This window comes from Acanthochromis polyacanthus, chromosome 1 (assembly GCF_021347895.1).
Source record: "Acanthochromis polyacanthus isolate Apoly-LR-REF ecotype Palm Island chromosome 1, KAUST_Apoly_ChrSc, whole genome shotgun sequence".
In the NCBI taxonomy this organism is placed as follows: domain Eukaryota; kingdom Metazoa; phylum Chordata; class Actinopteri; family Pomacentridae; genus Acanthochromis; species Acanthochromis polyacanthus.
Window position 1 is genome coordinate 52533343 of NC_067113.1, and position 18552 is coordinate 52551894.

Below are 18552 nucleotides of genomic sequence, written 5' to 3' on the forward strand. Positions count from 1 at the left end.
GGACAATTTAGAGTCATCAATTAACCTCAGCATATTTTTGGACTGTGGGAGGAAGCCGGAGTGCCCGGAGAAAACCCATGGATGCACAGGGAGAACATGCAAACTCCATGCAGAAAGATCCCAGGCTCAGGCTTGAACCGGGGATCTTCTTGCTGCAAGGCAAAAGTGCTAATAACTACGCCACTGTGCAGCCCTGCATTAAATCCACTTTTCAGAAAACCTATGAATGAGATCAGAGAGGGTTTGCTTAAAGTCTTTAAGATTGAATAGTAGTCCAAGTTATATTTTTTAACACCAGAAAGAAATTTCAAACAGACCTCAGAGGGGAAATTTTAGTTACCAGTAAACATAGTGTTTCATATTTGGATGTAAACAAATTCATATTATCTTTGCAGCATTAAGGACCGAAACTATAACTCCCCAAGGATGGGATTTACATAATTTGACTTTATGAAGATGATAATACAAGAAACAAAAAACACCTCAAGTTCTTTATATTTGATGTGCTAATACCAAAAATGACTTTTGTATTCTTACACTTATGCTTGTTTTATCCCAGCAGATGTACATAGACTTTCATGGTTATGACATGAATGGGATGACATATTTTCTTATCATTTTCACATGTCACTCAGTGGGTGGTGTTGTCCCAACATTTTTAAGTGGTCTTTTTTCTTTTCTTACCCCTTTTTCCCCCTCCCAGTTCATATGCAGTCGAACTTAAATTACAAATTTTCACAATACAGATAAATGTCCTACATTCAGTTGACCTCTGCTTCCACTTACTTACATTTTTGATTCATTACCAGGGAAATGGTCAGAAAATAAATGCTAAGTAGCCTAATTGAGGTCAATAATTTCCTTGGATCGCATCTGCTGTGTTGATAGTGTTACCACAGTTAAAGCAGCCTATAATGGGAACGGGCCATGACCTATTCTTAGAGTATGATTGTGTGCTCTGCCATACATGAGGGCTTTGGGTGCTCATCAACTCCATCATTGTTACTAAAATAATAGACTCTCTTTATCTTGACCCCATGAATGTCATTTCTGTGATTATATGTTTAGTTTACAGGAGTTAAAAAGAGACCTAGTCTTGAGTACAGAGTTCACAGTGACCCGAGACAGTATGTGTTCATTACCATCTAACCAAAACCACAGCATTAGTCTATTCTTAACCCTCTGAACCCCAAGCAACCCCTGGACATTGTTCTCTCCTGTCACATTTTTTACTCACGGTGGGTTCATTTTTCATTGTATTATAAGTCCTGCACCTTTGTGGAAACAACAGAACCATGGCAAGGAGTAGAGAGAACTGAAATTTGTCTTTTGTGACACCATTAGATTGCCATAAAGACATTTTTTAAAATAAAAGACAAAAATTACAGCTGCAGTGATTGTTTCCGTCTTTACAGCTTGACTGATACATCAGTAAATTTGGCAATTTTAAGACTACACGCTGTTGAAAGGTGGTTGGGTTTACAATGGTTTAGCAGCTTTTGTCGTATAGACCTAACCTTAAGTGGTAATGTGGATGTCACCCTCTGTCTCTGCAACTGACCCTAATAATTAATTCAAAGATGACTTCACCTTTTCTGTTTTGCCATTACACCCAGTTTCCAAAAGTGTTTTAGTGGTATATAAATGTAATTTCTAATTCAATAAATTGACATATATCGCAGAAAACTGAATAGCAGAGTGTAAAACATACATTTTCAGGAAATGTGCTTTTATATTTAGGCTTGTGTAAGGTTTAAACAAACAGAAAAAAAACAAAGATTACTGCTGGCTTTAAAGGTGCTGGTGAGCCAATTCCATTAGTCATTATGCTAGGCTAAGCTAAGCTAAACTAAGCTGCTGCTGACTCCAGCTACACATTGAAACTCCTCAAGACTTAGAAAATTTCCTTCATGAGAACATACAATGGTGTCATTTTAAATTCATTATGGACAAAATAAGATAATTTTATTCACCAAGTATCTGGACAATACCATTAAGGCAATGGTCATGATGTATTATTACACTTCCTAGTGTTGTCACAGTGTCAGGGGAGGTGGTATTTCATACTTGGTCTCCTGCCAGCGCATTCTTGGGACCAGAAGTTATATCTGCTGCCCACTCGCCACCAGCCTCACATAAAAAGCTCCCCATTGTCTTCGGCAGCCACTGTTTGACTCCCGACACCTCTGCAGACACACATTCACAGGTAAAACGACAACTGGTTTACTAGATGTTGGCTTTGAGTAAATTTTCAAATTTTAATGTAATTTCTAAATGTATTTTTTCTTCTACTTTACGTGAATAATTAATAATGTGAAAAGCTACTTCAATATAATTTAATAATAATATTTTCTTGCAATGTTTCAGAGGTGATGATGAAAAAATTTAAGATAATATAGACAAAAGGATATTATTTCACCAGGACTACTGTAGTGAAACTTTTTTATTCATCAGTTTTTCAATTGCTACAGGTTTGTACATTACTTTCAAGCTATTTAGAAGATCTGATCAGTCAGATTTGTTTGTGATTCCTGCTGTAGTAGGTGTGATCTATTAAGAAATCAACTGAGATGTCTTTAGTTATACTGAAAAACAACTGATGATGGTGAATATAGTGGAGCAAAATTGCTCTTGTCCTGTCCTTGCTTTAATCCTCTTGTCAAAAGATGTTTATGACTGTGTGCTATGTGAAGCCTTGATGGCTCAGATTACATTGTAGCTCAATGGCATTACATTTGATCACAAAACTTTACTAATACACACATCTGTCTCCCTTTCATGTGTTTGTATTTGCGCAATTATAGCTGTAGTGAGGTAAGAAAACTCACGTTCTCCTCCATCCCTGATTACTGTGTCAAATTTGTCTAACTGCTGACGTAAGGAAAGTTGTATTCATTTATATACAAAAATAATATTCTAATGTAATCGTAACTGTGATTGCCTACAGCATCATCACCCTCATTTGTCCCTGTTTCAGGAGCTCCACATACCCACAGCGATGAATCCCAAAGGGGATAAGGTGAGCCAGCTATATTCCACTGTGTTAATCCTGCATGCATGGAGCGGGGACACATTGTCCTTATTCACATGGCAAAGATCTGGCAGTGGTTATCTCTCAGAATTGTTATCAGCATCCATGAGAGCTTTCCCCTTGACTCCATCCTAATAATAAAGCATTATCTTTGAACATGCAGCTGCAGTAAGGGGTGCAGAGTGTGACACTGGTCTCATTCCATGCAAGTGTACTGTGTATGGACCCACTGCTGGGCAGCTAAAGATGGACACATGAGAGTTTTAAAGGCCCTAAAAGAAGCTTTTAATATGCTTGACTATTAGTGGAAGGTGCAACACATGTTTTGTTGAAACTGCAGTACAGTGCAAGCTGTACAGCTTTTTCCTCATAGTTTTAGAACTCTAAATAATCGTAGTGTCTGTTGTGAAAAATGTATTAACAAATGCCTCTCTCCACAGCCGAAGTCGAAGATTTCGGCTTCTCGCAAACTCTCCCTCAAAGTGAGTGGTTATTATGCACTTTCTTTAGTTTGATATACTCCCACAGCCCTGTCAGATGTACTTAGGTACCCACTGAAAACATGTTGAAAAGCGCTCATTTCAAATTGGATTCAGATAATGGAACTGTAGCATTTAGGTTGATTTGGTGGCTACCTACTTTTACAGCTCCATGTGAATATTTAGATGGGATTTTTTCGTATCAAAACACAATTTACATCTTTACACATCAGTTAGATGACATCACTGTCTTTCTACAGACATGCTTTCAATAGTAGTACCCTTTGGTTTACGCCTTTGCTGGCAAATCACAGTCATGTAGGACTCTAAAACACTGTGAAACTGCTTATCTGTAGTACCAAATATGCTGTATATGAAAAAGACATCTTTCTGCCACCCTGTGCATTGACACTAATTCATGTTGGGAATCTGTAGAAAAGTTTTCCATGAGCAGTTTGTTGTGTATTGAACTCCATTGCGTCCAATCAGATGCTTCTCCTCACAAGAGCCTGTGAGGATCTGGAGAAGGAGAGGCAGGACAGGGAGGAGGAGAAAGTGCGATATCTAGGAGAGAAGCTGCCCCCACTGCAGCTGTCTGGAATGTCACTGGAAGAGCTACAAGTAAGACTTATAAACCACAGATTACACAGATCAGTAGAAAATGTATGACCACATTTAATGTGCTTGAAATATGTGAAATATTATGTGTTTTAGAACTTATGCAAGGAGCTTCATGGAAAGATTGACATTGTGGATGAGGAGAGATATGACTGTGAGAGCAAAGTAGGAAAACACAACAAAGATGTAAGTGTCTCTTACACTACTCCTGCATAGAGCACATATTGTACTTCTAAAATTGAAAAAAATAGTTTAAGTCTCAACACCAGAACTTAAATCCTTAATTCACTTTGTTGAACAGCAATTCCAGTTGAAAATGGAACATACTGTGAGAGAAAAAAAAACTTCCAGAAGTATTATTGCTGCTGTATTAGCATATTTATACTTCCAAAGATGTTTAAAAGTGCATTAATGGGCAGATTTTCCCAGAGGCATGAGTGTAAAGGGAGTTTTTTTTATTTTTATTTCCAGTTTTATATATTTTGTGTGTTATTGTTTTAGATCCATGAGCTGAAACTGAAGGTACAGGACCTTGGGGGCAAGTTCAAGAAGCCTGCCCTGAGGAAGGTGAGGGTATCAGCAGATGAGATGATGAGAGCTCTGCTGGGCTCCAAACACAAGGGCTCCATGGACCTGAGAGCCAACCTCAAGTCTGTGAAGAAGGAAGACGTCAAACAGGACAAGGTATCAGGAATCACAGCTTTCTAAATCCTCTGTTTCCCCATGATGTCTCGGGCTGCGGAATGATACATGTTAATATTGATATTGCTCTGTATTTACATTTTTTCATCATTCTCAGGTCCTCACTACTGAAGTGGGCGACTGGCGTAAGAATGTGGAGGCCATGTCTGGCATGGAAGGCCGCAAGAAGATGTTCGATACCGGCGGTGGAGCTCAGTGAGACGCTATAAGCAATAAAGCTGATCACCTGAGAGCAGGAAAAAGGAAGGAAGTTGTCTAGAAAGAAAAATGAAATCTGAAGCCTAATCGACTTGAAAACTGTTGGCATTTGGCACAAAGCAAAAGCACGTATAAACCCCCCCATCAGCTGTACTGCCATTTGCTTGATGGCCATTTTCAGTGCAATGACTCAGAGCACTTAAAGTGAAGGATGAGTAGATACCTGTTGTTTTTTTTTATTGCCACGGAATATTTTGTTTTGCTATGACACCTTATGACAATTAAAGTGGATATAAATAAACCTGCTGCTGCTTCAGTCTTTGATGTTCCATGTCTGTACTTGGCTTTATCGTGTTTCATTTTATTGGCACCCGTTGGTTTATGTGCGGCACGTACGCGAAGCAGCTTAGTCGATGATGGATTAAAAAAAGAAGGATGAAAAGTCAGGGGAGGGTGGGGGTGGGGGTGGGGGTGGGGGGGCAGCAGCTGTTACCTACATACCCTCAACTTCATGAGGTAAAAATAGATCTCGTAGAGGTACCACTATGAATGAATCATAGCGGTATTTAATTTTTTAAAAAAGCAACAGTGATGCTGTGTTTTTTAATGCTTTTACCTCAAACTGGAAGAATTTCAGGAAAGATTTTGAATAATAAATTAACCAGGTGACTACATTCAAATGAAAACTGCTTTTAATCAGTTCAGGAATAACAAACTTTGGAGTTTATTAGAGATTTAGTAAGTTGCAGCCAAAACAGCTTGAAAAACAGCTTGATGGTTGAAATAAAACCACATGAAGCATCACTGCTTAGCTGATTTTAGATTTTGGAACACGTGGACTGGGTATTTTTAACCATGACGTCGTCCTCCGTAACTCCCAATCTTGGAAAGCTAAACTTGAGCTACACCGCACAAACCACTGACTACACATTGTACACATTCCTCTGCTCCTCTGTGTGTGTGTGTGTGTGTGTGTGTGTGTGTGTGTGTGTGTGTGTGTGTGTGTGTGTGTGTGTGTGTGTGTGTGTGTGTGTGTGTGTGTGTGTGTGTGTGTGTGTGTGTTACTGGGTTTACACCCAGCTATTGTTATTTGAAGTATGACAGTAACACCAACAATAGCTTCAAGATCTCTGAAAGTGGACTTCGGCGGGTTATGGAAGAATCTGTGTGTTTAAACAGCTGATGCACATCTCACCAGCATGTCATATGTACTTGACAGTAAGTAATATGCAGGGAAACAATGCCCAGTGATTGTGCGAAATATGGATTATGAAATGTCAGGCGTCCTTCTCAGTTTGTCCTGTCATCCGTCTGCTCCTGCAGCATGAAATGCGTGTGTCATGCTGAGATTTGGGTTCAGGTTTAAAAGCTCTTATATAACCTCTTGTTCCCTTGGACTAAGCTTCAGCGAGCTGATAATGAAAAGCAACCCAGGTCTTGATATGGACCCTGCACCTATAAATAGGAACAGATGAGAGTGACCTTCGTATAGAGCAAATGCTCCAGATATGAGGAGATATCCAGAGTGCATTTATGTCAACACTGCATGATGGGGATTGTTAAATGCAAAAAGGTCATGGCGCTGAAGTCTTGAACCTCAGTGAGATGACAAACGTGTTCAGTTGTGGCTCAATGTGCCAAAACCTACATGGGGGTCAGTATTAGTGGTTGCTCAGGGGATGCAAACACCAATCACACCGCACTTCTTTGCTGGTGTCACTTGGTGGCAGCACACAGTTGCAATAATTGTAGTAACAGCATGCATTAAGCTTTGGAAACTCTTCAGAAACTTTCTGAAAAATAGTCTTGAGATTGAAAATCCTCATTAAAAGTTGTTTGACTTTCAACAAGAACACATTTTATCTGGTAACTTGAACTGTCACATTTTTTTAAAAAAGTTCTCTGTAAAAACTTTCTTTTTATGCATAGAAATTTAAGTCATATTCTGCCTGTTTGAGCAAAAAACTAAACTTATCATTTCTAACCTTTAAGGTCTATATTGTAGAGAAAAGAGATTTTTGACTCATGTTTTGGCAGTACCTAGAAATGAATTTATGTTTAATAATGAAATAATTCATAAAAATGCCTTCACTAAACTCAGAAAAAGATACAAAGTTCTTCCCTTTATTGCCTCCTGTGTGCCAAGTGACTCTTCCCTGAAGAAAAAAAAGCACATTCCTTCAAGTTGTAGGATGGAAGTACCGGAGCCTGACAATAATTAATTACTGTTTTGGCTCTCAGCAGCACCAGTTCATTTCACTCTTGAAATAACCCAAAGGAAAAGAAAAATTAGAATTAGTCTGCAAAAGAACAAGCGGATTACAATGTGTTTGTAGCTTGTGTGGCCCATCAGGATGTGTGATTGATGTCATTTATCTTGCAGCATGAACAGTGTATTTACTGCTGCAGGGAGGCGGGCGGACGTGAACAGAAGGTGGTCTGGTGACAAGACAGACTGTCCTGAGTTCTTTGTGTTGTGTGTGCGAGCATTCATGTGTCTTATCTGCGAGATAGTGTACATTCATACATCCAGCCTGCCTGTGCTGGTTTCACTCGCAGTGAAATGGCATTTTGAGAGCATATTGCTTCTGTAATGTGATGCACTGCACCTCCTGCCCTCCTCCCCTTTCAGGTGCATTATAGCTGGAAAAATAATCCTACTCCAGCCTGACAGCATCACATGTTCTGTTCCAGCTCTTCTCCTCAGCTATATGACATTTAGACAAGTGAAACAATGAACCACAGATGCATATTTTTATGTCTTTATGGCTGCGGCACTCCATCAGTTTGACAGTTGTTTCATGTATCAGGTAAAAGCAGGCATCTTTGTGCACTTTCCAGCAAAATGCAGCTGAATAAAGAGCTTCCTAGCTTGGAGAAGGCAAACTTTAATAGGACAATGGGGGGAATGGAGCGCTCAGATTAGTTCACAGCAAAGGCTTGATAGTAACCTTAAACCAGGTGCACAATTACCATTGAATAATTGAACAAGGTTTCAGACCTATTGGAAAATAAACTCCAAGGTAGCCAGAATCTTGGTGACAAAACACACCCCAGCACCAAGTCAGAAACAAAGGAACACAGATCTAACAGGTGTACTATGAGGCAAGATTGACAGAGCCAGGCTTTTCAACAAAACTCTCATAAAGGGGAGGCGTTTGTCAAGTTATTTGACCGTTCTTCCCTTGTTGCCATTCAGGAAAAGAGGAGCTAAACGCAGACACCATCAGGCCATGCTGGTTGGATTAAAGGATTGTGATCAATGGACAGACTGAAATCAGACAAAACAATTCAAAGAAGAGGGCATGGCAGCCAGACAGCAGCAGCTTTTAAGATTCAAGTGGCTAATCGTGAACAGTTTTTGAGGGAAGTAAAGGGTACATGGGTGGAATCAGTAATATAAAAGGTCTGGGAACAAGAAGCAAGGAGGTGGCTGGTTTTTATACCTGGGCTTAATGAGGGTTTAATAAGGAGCAGGTGTGAACACAGGTGGATAGTCAGGGACCCGATTAAATGACTGGGAAAGACAACGATCCAAGAAGTTCCATGAAGAAAAGAGAGCAAAGAAGTCTGACATTGCAGCTCTCAACATGACATTAACAACTGATCCACATGTTTTAAGTTTTGATACACGTTCTGCTTTTATTTTGCTGTGGGTGAATTCACCTGTCTTATAACTTTGTGACTTCCAATGTGTCCCTTTAACTCTCTGTTAAACAATTTCAGTTTGTCTGTTAGTTACCCATTTATTTTTCAATTAATTTTAATTGTCTTCTGCATTTCTCTGTAAAAGATGTCACCCGCATTTTTAAATGTATCCTTTAACTGGACAGACTATAGAAGGAGCTGCTGCAGATGATACCGAGCTGCATTAGAAGCTCAGTGAAGGCCTCCCTTAATATTCTCTTGAACCTACTTTCAAATGGTGAGAACTCTGCAGGGGTAAACTTCCTTCCAGGCACGCTGCAAACAGTGTTGCCATAGAAAGATATGAATGCACTGTAAAACATTAGAAAGGAACTGAGTCAAATCAACTCATCTTTTCTACTTTAATTAAAGCAAAAAAAAAAAAAGGAGTTTTGCTCATTTCTGATTGATTGAAATTAAAATGTCTAATTTTTATTTCTAGGATTTTGTACAATTTCAAACATTTTGATTTAAAATGATGCATTCACTCAACTCATTAAATTATGTTTTTAAAAACAAAACAAAACAGCATATAAGCAGATTTTGCTTGATACACTGTTACAGAGTTGAAACTTTTGCAGTTTGTAGAAAGAAACATGTTAGAAACTTGGTCTGTCTCTTTTAAATTGTAGTTGTTTCTTTTCATAGCATGTTAGCAATGAATTCAGTCCCTACACCTGTATATTTATCATGTATCTCACATTAAGCAGCAGCAGTCAAATCAATTGACTCTAACCTCAGGAAATGCACAAGGAAAGCAGGTCCGTCTGTAACCCCTGTTTATGTGACTAATCGATCCAACTTAATGTCTAAAGTTCAATGAACTTGTTTTCTCAAGTCCAGTTAATTTAACTCAAGAGGTTTTACATTTTCTAAACACATAAGATAGTTTTGAATAATTTATCAACCTCAGTGCAGTTCACTCATTTTTCAGGCAGCAAGGAAACTTTTCATTTTCAGTTCACTTTTCATCTCAAGAACATTTCTAAGCTGAATGAACTGAAATTGATTTATGGTGTGAAATTCACTGAGAGCAAAATATACCCTTTTTAGAGGAGTTGTGGTTATTGGGTACAGCCTGTACTTGCCTCAAAGTGCAGGAAAAAGTGCTGCACGTATTTTTGTTTCCTGTGAAGGGACAGATTTCTTCATTTACTTCACTTCCACTTTCCCCTGTTGGTTTGGGGCTAAAAACCGGCGACCTTCCTTTCATGTCAAGCCTGTTTCTGTGACCTCTGGGCTCCAGCTGCACTAACTACAAACTGTATGTGCTAATAGCTTTCTGCGGAGAGGTGACAAATAAGCAGCTTGAGGCAAATCCTGTTTCTTTTCTAAACCACAGACTATATTTGGAGGTAATGACACTGAAAAGGAGCTTTAAAATAGCATTAGACTGGTGGATTCAAGGGTTTAAACAGGCAGAAAAACATACACTCATGCACACACACACACAAACATACACACACAAAATGCAGTATGCTCCCCTCAGTCAAAAAGTGTTAATTGGATTTGGACTGAGGGTTGAATCTCTTTTCAACCTCACAGGCAGCAGATAGAAATGACTGGAAACAAAAAATGAAGATGTGCATTTGTTATTCACCGCTAATCCAATTGAAGCAGCGATGAGGTTCGGGGGTTAAATTTGCCTCTCTCGAACTAAAACTACAAGCCGGCTAATGAGCTGCACTCATTTCCGTTTTTTTGTATTCTAGTTGAGCTTTCACTGAATCTGTAATGCACCAGCACTCCTCACATTTAAATATCCATATTCTAATGGTTTCCAAAAATATATACATGCGAGTCAGAATAACATTTGGCATATGCATTAGGAAGGAATATTTTGCTGGACTGTTGGCTCAGCCTGGATAATGAACATTTTGAATAGTGGGTGAATTTAATAGAAGGTTACCTCATTTTTGTCCTATCTGAGACTCTTCTTTAGCAGCAATAATAGATCTTGTGGCTACTTAGGGGCATTGAAACAAATACAAAGTTGTCATGGCAAACAAGCAGTTGCTTCTTAACATATCCAGGAGAAACATTCATTTAAAGTTGTGTTTCTGACCATTTCATTATTGTAAATCCAATTTTCACTCCCCTTTGAATCACCTCCATGTTCAAAATGCTCCACTGCAATAAAGTCCTCATGGAGTCTGAAGTCTCTCTGTTCGGCAGCCATCTTGGTAACACTCCTGGGCAATTATTTCTGACCAAAAAGACTAGGTCCTTACCTAAAGGAGTGGGAAGAGAGATAGACATTAATGCAGTTTTAATGGCCATTAAAACTGCAGATCTGTTGATAATGACTTTTGGGACAATTGGTGTCTTTGGGCTATAATAAAATTTAAAAAGCATTTTCCCCACAGGTTATACTTATACATAAACCATAACATTATGACCACTGACAGGTGAAGTGAATAACACGGATCATCTTGCTATAATGCAAGACTCGAGGTGTCCTGCTTGGACACCTTGAGTCCTGAGATTCATTTGGATGTTTGACAAGTACCACCCACCTAAACATTACAGGGCAAGCAACCCTCCGCCCCCCGTGTCAGTAGTAGTCCTTGATGCCAGTTGCCACCCTCAGTAAGACAATGCACCCTGACACACTGCAAAAACTACTCAAGAGTGACCTGGGGAACACAACAGAGCTAAGCTGTTTACCCGGGTTCCACACTCCCAGACCTACCTAAACCTGATCTAGGTAGGTCCCACCTTGCAACACACAGGACCCACAGAATTCACTGCCACCATCCCGGTGCCACAGCACATTCCCAGAGGTCACGTGTCCATGCCCCATTGGGTCAGAGAAGTCTTAGCAGCATGAAGGGGACCAACACAATAATAGACAGATGGCCATAATGTTATGCCTGATTGGTGTATACACATAGTGTCATAGCAGTGTGGTTGAGTCAGTGTAAAAACACAGTTAGCTGGACGCTGTCTGGTTTGGCAGTGAAGGGCCTTTCACACACGTCGTGCTTTGACACCCATTCATTTCAGTGGTTTGCATTGTGGAACAACAGTATGCTGCACGCATGCTGAAGAGGCCACACCCGCCGCAGTCAAAATTTAACTACCAATGGCCCCTGTGTGCTATTACGTGGCCAATAAAAATGAGGCATCTTACCTAGCTGGTACTGTGTGTGTCTAAAATCCCTGAATTAATGCTAATGTTTCTTTTCTAGCACAGGAGAAATGTATCTTTGCTGTTGAAGTGTGTGTTTACAACAAATTGAAACACTTCCCGCTTGAGACAACGGTGACGTTGCCCTGCTGGACGTTTTGAAAACTATTTTTTCTGCTAATTCACAACTCCCTAAAAGCAGTGTGCTGAATCCCATGGTGAGTACAGTGCATACCATCACCATCCTGTGTGAAAGGCCCTTTACAAAGCAGAAGACTGGCTTTTTGGGAGGGAGGGATAGGACACGTGTCATTCAACCTCCTTCTTTGGCGTTACGAAATCCTCCCGCAGATGTCTACTCAGGAATCTTTCAGTGGCGAGACTCACCTTTATAACGTCTTTGTGTTCAACAGCCAGCAGTCTGGTGCTGGGCAGGAAGCTTATTTATTGCTGTATCTCTGATAAACAGTATCCAAAGAAGTTGATGAGAGCAGAGAGAGTGAACAGAAATAATTTAAGTCATTGAGCTGTAAAGGGAAGATGCTAAAATGCTCTGTAGACCTGAGGGGAGCTGTAGAATCTGCTAATACATCTAAATGGGTTTGCCACTGTGTTGGACTGCTTTAAATTCACTCCGCATTGAGTTTTCTAAAAATGTTTTTTAAGGTGTCAGAGGGGACACATTAAGCAGACAAGAGTGAGAGGTTCTTTCCACATCTAAGCATTTTCTGTGTTTGCGTGCGCCTCTCCCCATAAAGCTGTTTCAGGGCTGTTTCATCACCTTCAGCGGTGGTTCACAGCAGGTTAGGCCTCGTCCTGCCCACCTGCGACAGGCTTTGGTCTGGCTTTGTTGCCGGTGTACTGTGTATTCACAATAATAAATCACACACCAAAGTGAGTCAGTGTGGGAACGAGCTGCAGAACTTTTCTCAGCAGTGACATGCAGTATTGATATACCTTTTAACAGACTGTTTGAATAGCGAAGCTTTGCTACTTTGAGACCTGTACACAGGTGAACTTCTTTTATGCTTTGTATGCCTTAAAAACTTTGCGCTGTAAAAAAAAAAGAGCTGTGAAAATGGGGAAATGTTTAATACTGTCATTCCTCCAGCTCCACAAACCACCAAGAATAAACTTTGTATAATCCTACCCCTTAACTGCCCTCTACCTTCAGGTCTTCTGAGTAACTCTGAGATCCAATGGATTACTTTTATTGTTGATGGTAATGTCACCACAGCAATAGGAAAAACCTTAGTGTTAGCATATTCTTGTGGATAATGTTAACATTAGCTCTGACCATGTGCTCACAGGTCAGAGCTGTGTTGAAAAATTGTGATACTGAGGGAGATATAGGAGACTTTAATTTCAATTCTGTAAACAAAGACAGATGTTTCAGTGTGACTTAAGGTAGTGTTTACATCTTTTTGCTTATCTCTTGCTCTCTGGACTCACATAAACTGCATTTTAGTACAGCCACATTTCAGATAAAGCTGTTCTCATTTAGAGTTCTCTGTTTCTATTGTAAGCCAATAGAACGGATATGAAATACTGACTGAAATGCATCACATTAAGACCAGGAGTGATTACACTATCATTTCCAAACTGCTGCTTTGTACTGTTAAATGACAATTTTATAACCACAACATTGTCTGACACACTCACCATGCATGAGTTAAAAATAATAGCTTTGCTTTGAATTTGGACATATTGATAGAAAGCCCTTGTCTCACAAACACATTCACGTCTGTGTCAGCTACTGTATGGGCAACTCACTGATGCAGAGTCTTCTTCCTGAGGGGGGCATGGTCAGCAGCAGCTTAGCTCAATTTACAGCTACAGACACTCAAACAGTCTGTTAAGAATATAACTAAAACCAGGAGTCATACAGTCAAAGTAAAATTAACCGTCTTTGTAGTGTTTCAAGTTGACAAACTAAAAGACTTGTATTAATTTGCTGAAAAGAGGCAAAACCTGGTTCCTTTAAAGAAAAAAGAAGCATTCAGTTTCCAGTGAGAATATATTATTGTCATGATGTATTGTACTACGCAATGTGTGTTTCTCAATCAAAACCCTCAAGAACGTTCTTTGCTAAATATACACCGGCAGTGTGAGTCCGGTCCTGCATCCTTTCTCTTCTCACCTCTAATGGTTGAAGTTAATCTACAATAGGTGCCTGTGGCCTCGCTCCCTTCTCATTATTGATCGCCTCTGAGCCAACGGGGAGGGAGAGGGGGCTGATGGGTATTGGTTTTGGACACCAAAGCTGGCCAGGGGTCAAAAAGATGCAGCCATTAAAGATTCCCTTTGCTTTAATCAGGTGGAAGATTTCAAAAGAGCTGCAAATATAAATGAAGCAACTTAAGAAGGTTACAGTTCTGTTGTTGACTATTTTATTTTCATTCAGTTTTAAAAATGTGTATTGTATTTGACACACACTGTAAAGCAATTGGTAATTTCTGGGGAAACTAAATCTAGGTGCTGACATATTGCTACAGGAATCAAAACCCTCGACACGGCAAACAGAAAGAAACTGGTTGGGCTGATCCTGCGTTGCCTCGGGTCTCCCTGGAGCAACTGTGTGAACAGCCTATCTCAAATTATTAATAGCGATGTTGATGCTGAAAAAGTGCAACCACTTTTAGGCAGCAGAATCAACATTGTGTAAGCTGTTGTTGCCCAAAACTGGAAGAAGTAACTTCTGACACTGCTGGCACTAAATAAAACCACTGACTAAATTGAATTTACAAAATATAGAAGACATTAAATAGTAACCTATTTTTTCTATCACCCACATCTCACTTGTATAAACCCTAAAACTCCCTCTGTTACTTACTTATGTCCTTCTCCTTTATCTCCATCTCCTCCTCGGTGTAGAGATACTAAGAAGAATCAATAAAGAATAATGGATTTTACCGAGACTCACCTCAGCAGTGCACTTTATGGAAAGAGTCTGCAGTGTTCTCTGCCTTCAGTCTGTTCACCCCAGTAGAGTGGAAATGAGAAAGGAAATGTTGCATCTGTTTGGTCCAGGCTAAGAGATTGTTCCTGTGGATGAATAGCAATGACAGATTTTCATGGTCCCAGAGGATGAATCCTGATGACTTCCTTGATTCTCTGGCTTGATTTAGATATACACATATACACCGGAACAACAAAATCTAATGCTGATGATAACACTCTCCAAATACTATACCTGACTCTTGATGAGGCTGAGATTTCAGAATATTTAGGGCCTCTGGATGAATTGTACTAACTTTCCTTTAGTTTTCATCTACACTCTACATTTACACCTCAAACGTTTGGTACAGAAGTTATATCTCAGTAACTTGAGGATCCAGACTTTACATTTAGTACAAGCAGCACTGATATATTTGACTAAACTGTCTCTGATATTAAACAGATAACCATGAAATTGGGTACAAAAATGAATTTTCCCTTCAGGGTGAACTGAAATTCCTTTCATGATCTCCTTGCTTTTCTGGCACCATAACCAGAGGACTGTACTGGGAAATGAAATTAATGAGTAAGTGAAGTGTGTTGAGTCTCATCAATGTCACAAAGGTGGCTCTCTATTAACCTGCTAGATCACCATGGTAACCAATTCTATATAGCTAACTTGTTTGAGGAAGTTATGTATTACTTTGGGATTGAAATCGGCTGTAAGAAGTACCATACTTTCACCAGATCTCTGATGATATTCTCTATGACTGATACAGATTCTGAGCTGAGGGAATGTGTTATATCTGCAAACCTGTTGAGCTAAATAATCCCACCGAACAATGCTATGCTAAAACAGGCGAACTTTATTGGTTATGGAAGAGCAGCAACGTAAGAATTTCATTGTACAGTGTAACCTTCTGGTTTTCTTTACATATGACAATAAAACTATTACAGAAATGTGCAGAAATATGTTTTTATGTTTGGTCTCGATTTGCAGCCAAGTCTGTTTTACAGTGCTGACGCTGAAGCTATTGCAATACAAACTAGACATTTTATTAGTCTATTTGTATTTATCACAAAGAATACTCAATCAATAACATGATTTCACCTGAATCTCTACAGAAGCTTCTGAACTCTAATGTGCAGCTTTCACATTAGAAACTAGAAAAGCACTCAGAGTGCAGACCTCCGCCAAGGTTAGTGAGGAAAACAGGAAACCCATGCAGTAAAGGATCATGAGCTGGAATCAAACCTGCGTCTCTGACACAGTTCTGTTTACAAATCACCTTCTTAAAGGGATAGTTCGGGATTTTTGACATGAATCTGTATGGCATCCCCGTCAGTAGTGTTGTTCATTCACTCAGACTTACTGCCCACAGCGTCCAGTGAGCAGAGATCCTGTCCGGTTTTGGTCCAGATGAAGGTAGTCCGGCAAGTTTGCTGGGGTCACGAAAATAAAGCGTTTTCATCTCAAACCAATATGTGTTCGAAAGAGTAATACATTTTCATTACAAAACCGTAGTCCACGAAAAAGTCAGACCTCGTAAACGGTTGGCACTATTTTCTCTCCCTTCATATCACTCCGCGCTGCCTCCAGCTGGCAGCCGCGCAGATTTCACTTTGTTTACTGCTCGTAAAGTTAACAACAACATGTCTCACTACGACAGCGACGATGAATATATTGACTTCAGCATTCAGCCAAGGGGATATCTTTATGAACCCAAATATACTGAAGCCGAAATTCACCAGATGGAGTTAGAACGGGCAGAGAGAGAGAGAGAGAGCGGGTGGACGGGTGGTGGTGCAGTTGAGCTATCTCGACACCTTGCTCCAATTTGTTGGACGACATACTAACCTATGATGTTTTTGTCATATTTGTGTACCAGATACTACAACATACTAAAAAATTCAAACCATTGGTTAAATTTGTGCAGAAAGAGACAAATGATGCATCAGATGCCCCCTTTCATTGTAGTACATATGGAAGAAAGTTGATAACCACAGTTGCAATACCCATTATCTGTAATTGGACTTTTAGGTTTTGTTAAACCAGTTAACGCTAAGAAAGTCAGGCTATGTCAAACTTTTCATTGTTCACTACTTCAGGGTATCATCAAATATGTACCAAATGAATTACAAATTCCATCAGTTTCAGTTGTACTTTATGTTTAAGCCTAATTAGCAAGGAGGGACACTAACATGGCAAACTGCGGTTGCAATTGAATTTTAGTTTTTGCTTAGGAAGGTTTCTAACCGAATCAATTGATCCGGAAGTCTTGAAGTGGCACCAGTGAAACTAGTTGTATTCTCTAAATACTATGGGAAGGTGCTATAGTGTGTTCTTTTTTTATCTTATTCAGCATAAGATATTACATCCTCTGTAAAAGGAAATTCAACAATGTGGTCGCACAGTTCTTTTAAAGCGACACACCACTACACTACAGACCCACATCAACAAGTCCAACAAGTCCTTTTGAATTCCTCCCCATGTCTTTCCTTCCACTGAGGTCATAGGGCCTAATTTGCCTGACAATTCAACTGCAACCCAAGATTGTGTACATGCTAAACATTATACTTGCAAAACATTTGTGTTGAAACACTGTTGTGCCCAATTGCAGCTTCACAGCAGGTTACCTGACTGCAGACTCTAGCCTTGGTTTATATTATAGATTACCTTTAAAATCAAAGTTTTTCCTGTGTTAATATTCAAGCAGGAATCAAAACACCTTTCAGATGTTGAATTGAGATGTTTCCATGCTGTGTGAACACTAAACAATAATTGTTGCCACTTGCCTAAATCATTCAGAGTGCTGTTCATACCAGATGCTCATGGTGTCAATGACTTGCTGACTTGCTCATCTCAACTGGCTCCACAGCGAAGTGTCGCTAATGAAGTGTGTCATTGCAAGTAATTAATCTCTACCTGACGCTAATTGCTTTATCGTGCCGTTTGCTCTTATCGCACCGCTTAATGTCATTAATGCTCTAAAGTCCTCGGAAAAAATGTTTAATTCTTCTCCGCACTCCATCAGGATGGAACTTTCTCCTCTTTATCAGGTATTTACTGTGTGAAATTGCGTTTTCAGTGTCATTTACGAGCATAAGGAGGCAGTGAGAGATTCTTCTGGACCAGTCATTCCTGCTTTAATGTGATTTTCTGTCTCTTTTTTTGTCAGAAACACTGAAGTCACAACGATGACACGTAACAGCCATAACCAATGAGTCATCTTATGGCAGAAAGTGTCTCATATTCTGACTCAAGTCGAGGGCATGCAACAAGCCATTTATCAGCATTAATGAGAAACGCTGCCCCAAAAAGAGCTGTAGAACAGAGCCGCTATCTTTTTTATTGCGGAGTCTGAAGATTGAAACAAAGTGAGAAATCATTTTAAGTGCTGTAGTGATGAGAATAAAAAGACATCGCTTCAAAGGGAAACTTTTCAAATATGTGTGTAGGTGCTGAGTGTCATGGCTACTCAAAAACAGACAGGATGCCTTGTTTGTTCCACACATTTTTTTATTTCATTTTTTTGTGCGACAGACAGCTTTCTTTTTCTCTGAGTCTTGCTTTGGGTTCACAACAGTGCACTCAGTCTTTGTCTGTAAGGCTCTGCATCAAATGCCACTGAATAATGAGAGAGAATACAGCTGGTCTACTTTCAACTTAGCAACAAACCCGCAATACAACAGCACTCTGGGGAGTAAGCCTATATTGATATAACACAGCTTTGAAATCAGAAGTTCTGGAGGAGGATCCGAAGAGGGGG

The 18552-nt window shown here is 39.7% G+C and overlaps 1 protein-coding gene across 1 annotated transcript; it reads left to right on the forward strand.

The window, feature by feature from the left end:
- Positions 1 to 2155: 2155 nt before the first annotated feature.
- Positions 2156 to 5342, forward strand: LOC110970456 (troponin I, slow skeletal muscle-like). The gene is made up of 7 exons (XM_051950301.1): positions 2156 to 2206; positions 2978 to 3019; positions 3472 to 3513; positions 4000 to 4131; positions 4225 to 4314; positions 4630 to 4812; positions 4928 to 5342. The coding sequence occupies exons 2-7, from the start codon at positions 2999 to 3001 to the stop codon at positions 5027 to 5029; spliced, it is 570 nt and encodes a 189-aa protein (XP_051806261.1). The 5' UTR covers positions 2156 to 2206; positions 2978 to 2998; the 3' UTR covers positions 5030 to 5342.
- Positions 5343 to 18552: the final 13210 nt, after the last annotated feature.

Bases quoted from the DNA above. Each gene is read 5' to 3' on its own strand.
- LOC110970456 (XM_051950301.1), top strand. From the start codon at position 2,999: ATGAATCCCAAAGGGGATAAG. The intron at 4,315-4,629 runs GTAAGTGTCTCT...TTATTGTTTTAG, and splicing joins TAGGAAAACACAACAAAGAT to ATCCATGAGCTGAAACTGAA. The intron at 4,813-4,927 runs GTATCAGGAATC...CATCATTCTCAG, and splicing joins AAGACGTCAAACAGGACAAG to GTCCTCACTACTGAAGTGGG.